Consider the following 5032-nt stretch of genomic DNA (forward strand, 5'->3'; position numbering starts at 1 on the left):
AAAAACTGTTGTAAAATCAAATGCGATTGGCCAAGAATTAAAATGAAATAGAAAATTTCTTATGTAAAACTATTTCTAACTTGATTACCCATGACATCATGTCATTTCACATCACAAAGTCCATGTACATACTCGTATGTATATATATGATTATTTATTTTGTTCTTTTCTTTTAGAAAAAAAGTGATCATTAAAAAAATATTTTTTGATACCCCACTTTTCATTGGTATTATCACATAGAAGTGAAGAAGAAAGGCAAAGTTAATTAAAGTAACACTAGAAAAGCATTGACTAAAATATCTCCTCTGAACATGCACTATTTTTACATGCCTTGACATTATAGATGCAATCATGCAATCTATAAGAATAGGGTGGGTGAAAAATACTCTGTGAAGTACAGAGTGGCACCGCAGAACAAAGCGTTGTGCGCTTGTTATCTTCCCAGCGTAAGCAGTAGGCGAAAATATGTCCCGTTGTGAATGGGTTAAAGAGGACAGTATGTTTTACATCCAATTCCAAATGGAGAACATCATTTTTCTGCTGTCTCATATTATCGTCAAAGTCAAAAAAGTCATATTATGATTAAGAAGTGTTTTTTCATAAATGACTCTTCACCTCTCCTTTCCTTCTGCAGAGGTACCTGATGAGGAATTCATCATTACATGCTTGTTGATGGTATTTGTTGCAGTTTCCATTCCAAAACTTGCACGTATGGACAACACTGTAAGTATGGAAAAGACTTCTCGTTGTATTTTCCCTCATCCCCTTGATAAAAAACAAATAGATTTTGATGAAAGTAGTTATTGAGCTTAAAGAAATGTATTTCACATTGCATAATATCTGAGTTACACTATGGCTTTAGATTCTTACAATTCATATTGTTACCCCAGGTATACAAACCAGCATATGGTGCCCATGCCAACAATTCCCATTGTTTGGCTCAGGCAGTAAATACACTTTTTGCTGCTCTCTTCACTTATTGTGGGCGAGCTCAAGACATCGAGGAGAGGTTGAAAGAGTTCTTGGCTGTAAGTATTTTTGCATTTATAAAACTTGTAAGTCTTCTGTTGCTCCCTTTTTTTCTGTAGTTGCCTTCAGATTAGAGGGAATCAATCACTTATAAAATACATGTGATTTCCTTGTATTAAGAATAGATAGGGGATTGCTGAAAGAATATTATAGCTTCCAGATGTAAAAAGTACAAGTATATGCCTCATTAGAGCTGTGTACTACCTACAGATCTGACAGTCTCTTAATACCTAGGTTGTTATTCTTTCAGCTTGCATCCTCCAGCCTTCTCCGTCTAGGACGAGAGAATGACAAGGATGTCATAAAGAACAGGGATGCTACTTATATACTATTACATCAGGTAAGTTTACTGCAGATAATCTTTATTTTTTACCCACCTGTTTTTTATTTGTATGTACAACATTTCAGATAGGTGGATTTTTTTTATTTTTTTTTTATTATTACTTCATTAGCTATCTCTTTACTTGTTGCTACTTCCCTTTAGCATTATCAATTGATTTATTCCACACTTTTGTTTTCCAGATTGTGGTGCAGTCACCCTTCCTAACCATGGACCTTCTGGAAGCATGCTTCCCCTACGCCCTGATCCGCAATGCCTACCACACAGTACACAAGGCAGAGCAGTAGATGATGGCTGAGAAACCATCTTTAAGGAATTACCTGATTGTTCATTCCCTTTCTTTCTTTCATGTTCTCTTTTTCTTTTTCTTTCTTGTACCCTCTTCTACTCCTTTCACTCTCATTCCCACTCCATCTTCTCCCTTTCCCTCCCCTGTCCCCCCCTTTCTCTCATTTGTCTTACCTGACCTGAATTTTATTTAGTCGATATAAATGATAGTCAAAGATTAATATTTGTATTAGTATTACCAATCTTTAGTTATTTCCATTTTGTAGCACAAGAGTCTATATGCCAAGTCAGATTTGAATGCCTTACACTAGTTGATTTTCTATTCCATGATATGATTCACAAATTTATTGTTGTTTATGTTGATGTCTAGTTCATTCTGTATGATTCTTACCGAGACATTTATATTTCTGATGTATATTCTCATTTACAGTGTGGCAAAAGGGTAGTTTTGGATGTCATGGCAGATGCTCTTTTTTTCATTCTAACCTTTATTCCACCTTATTTTTTGACAATATAAGATATTTACATATTTATCTATGATTGTGATATGAAGCTGAAGGACACTGAAAATTGTAATTTATTTCCATTTTTATTATCAGCATCATGGAGTGAGAATACAAAAGACAAAATGATGTTGGAAAATTGGTGACACAATATCAAGTTACAGGCATTTGATTTTCTTTCAGTTCAGATAAATGTATTACCTCTCATAGTTCTGATGTACACTTGGGTTTAATGATGTTGTACCTTTTATCCTAGCATATATTTTTATTTTTTAAGACCAATAATATTTTTACCAAGTGGTTTCTACAAAGAAGAATATGAGGTTCTGGTTCATCTGTCATTCAAGAAGATTGTTCTGTATGGTGTTATTCAAAAAGCGCTCAAAATTATCATGAATACATTACTTAGGTTTCAGTTAATCCTTCATGTACCCATAAATAACCTCAGTGCTATGAGAGATATTGACATAGTCTGATTTGTTTGTAGATAATTGATTTTAATGATGTGCTGTTGGATGTATTTATCACAAGCAATTATATATGTGTTCATGTCTTGAAAAAAAGAAAAGATGGAATTTTACCTTTACCTGATATGAAGAAAATGATTGTCACAAACCAAGAAAATACCAGTGACTTTGCAGTGTCAGTCATTTTTAGAAATATTTTAAATCAGGGGTTGAAACTTTCAAGTTTTTTATCATTCTGCAATCATAGTCAGATGGCATGAAGTGCACAAAAGCCACAATCAGTGAAATTTTATAGTACAAATATGCTTTTTTCAAGAGATTGTGTATTTCAAATTCAATACTTATTTTATCAGCATGCAACAAAAGTGGCAACAAGGGCGTGAGGATAGTACATAGAATTTTGTTCTGTTGATATTGTATTTATTATTTTAAATTACCATTTCACTCAAGAATCTTTTTTCCTTCTAGCCATGGATCTTGGTGGGAGAACTGTCATTGTAATATGTGGTAGTGTGCTCTTGATGATGTATTATGTCACATGACCATAGTAAAGACTTTGTGTTCAATTGTGTTTACTTCCAGATAATGAAAGGCTAGGCTCAATCTGCTTGTTATTTCACAGTAGACAATATGACCTATGGCAGTTACTGCCAACAAATGTTAATTATTAGCATCACTAATGCTATGAGGCTTATTTTCTATATTTTTTACAAGAACCTTTATCTTAAAATTACAATGCTGACAATAGATGTTTGTAGTCTTCATGAATTTGTATTCATACTATGAATCGCCTTGCTGTAGATGCCCAATGCCCTTTAAACCACAACACTTCTTGCAAACAAAGCAAAATGTACCAATTTACACAATCTTCAATTTCACTATCTAGCTTAAGTGTATATGTATGTATATAATTATAGTAAGAGTATGCACTACTAGTTGATACTTGTGAGTTGGTATGCCTTCAGTAGTCTGTTATTTCTGCATTTTTATAGGAGAGTTTTCTTTTGAGTATGAGTAAATCATGATTTATTAGTTAAGAATTCAATGTGATGTTACTAACTTCACCAAATAAAGGATTAACTCTAGAAGAATTCAAGGGCAGTGATAACTCTGATCAATAGAGCTCCAATCAGTATGCAGATATGGATTATCATGTGCAGTTCTGTTATTGCAAGCATGAAAGATTTTGATTCCATTGAGGTGCTCCAGCTTTGTTTGCAAAATAGAAAAAAGTAAATAGATGAAGTATGAATAATAATGAATTTAAAAAAAATGCAATACAGTATACCAAACATTGTCTATTGGTATGACCCTCTGATACTGTTTTCCTATCCCAGTTGATGCTGGGGTTATAAGAATATGTTTTGTAAAGTTTATGTAAATGGTATTATCTGTGCTTCTATAAACTTGGTTAAGTATTAGTTTTCAGAATGATACAATCAGTGACTTGGGCGCAGATTTTGGAATCATTCCTCGCATTTGTAAAGCACCAAAATTTGCTTTTAGGAGGATTTTCCAAAGCTCACAGTGACCTGTATGTGTCATGGTAATCAAAAGCTGACTTGAACTTCGTAGATGATAAGGAATTTTAGAGCAGGATTTCATATATCACTCTTTTATATGTATTCAACTGTGAAAGAAAAGCAAAACAGACACAAAAAAACATTTCATATGTCTTGTGCTTGACATAGCTCTAAATTTTGATTGTGCCTCTCATAGAAAAAATTGTTTTGTAGGAAATTTTTATTTCAGACCCATACTTTAGGTTTGACTGTGACCTTTTTTTTTATAGCAGTTAAAAGTCGTTATTTAATAGGGCGTGATAACAGAACACTTTCCTAGACAGTTAAGATTACCATCTTTGTCGCTCAATAGAAGTATGGTCTTATTGCTGTTTACTGTAGTAGAATTTATATTCAAGCCTTCTATGCAGTGTTCTAAGAAGTCAGCTTTTGAATATAACCAAAGGATGAATAAATTTTGAATTACCTTTATGACTGTGTATCCTTTCTTTTTGTTTGTCTTATTCCTACATGAAGAGAGAAATAAATCCTCTTAGTCAGTGTATGAGAATTCATTAATAAGAAAAAAAAAAAAAAAGGCACTGGAATGTAAATGTCAGATAGGGATGTAAGCCCATAATTCCATATGAGCTTATATAAAATATCCACATGATTTGCATACATTTTGGTATATATATATATATATATATATATATATATGATAATGAGGGTGCTTTCTTTCATGGGTTTAGGAATTCAGAGTATGAAACATTATAATTCTGTGTTGACTATCTGGGATCAAACAAGAACATTTTTTTAAGGTTATCCAGAGATGAAAATTATTAAAATATCAAAATATATTCTGAAAAGGATATATTACTTTATTTGTCATAAATTAATCTT

The 5032-nt window shown here is 32.6% G+C and overlaps 1 protein-coding gene across 4 annotated transcripts in view; it reads left to right on the plus strand.

Moving 5' to 3' along the window:
* Hem (Nck associated protein 1 Hem) overlaps positions 1-4621 on the plus strand; it is a 27148-nt gene extending 22527 nt beyond the window's left edge. For all 4 annotated transcript variants that reach the window (XM_043037539.2, XM_043037540.2, XM_043037541.2 and 1 more), the window contains 4 exons: positions 635-723; positions 891-1028; positions 1280-1369; positions 1552-4621. In XM_043037539.2, coding sequence (XP_042893473.1) covers positions 635-723; positions 891-1028; positions 1280-1369; positions 1552-1656 — 422 coding nt within the window. In that variant the 3' untranslated portion in view covers positions 1657-4621. The remainder of the gene's footprint in view (positions 1-634; positions 724-890; positions 1029-1279; positions 1370-1551) is intronic.
* Positions 4622-5032: the final 411 nt, after the last annotated feature.

Source organism: Penaeus japonicus, unplaced genomic scaffold, assembly GCF_977035675.1.
Source record: "Penaeus japonicus unplaced genomic scaffold, GWHDUDI00000001_assembly GWHDUDI00000005, whole genome shotgun sequence".
Classification (NCBI taxonomy): domain Eukaryota; kingdom Metazoa; phylum Arthropoda; class Malacostraca; order Decapoda; family Penaeidae; genus Penaeus; species Penaeus japonicus.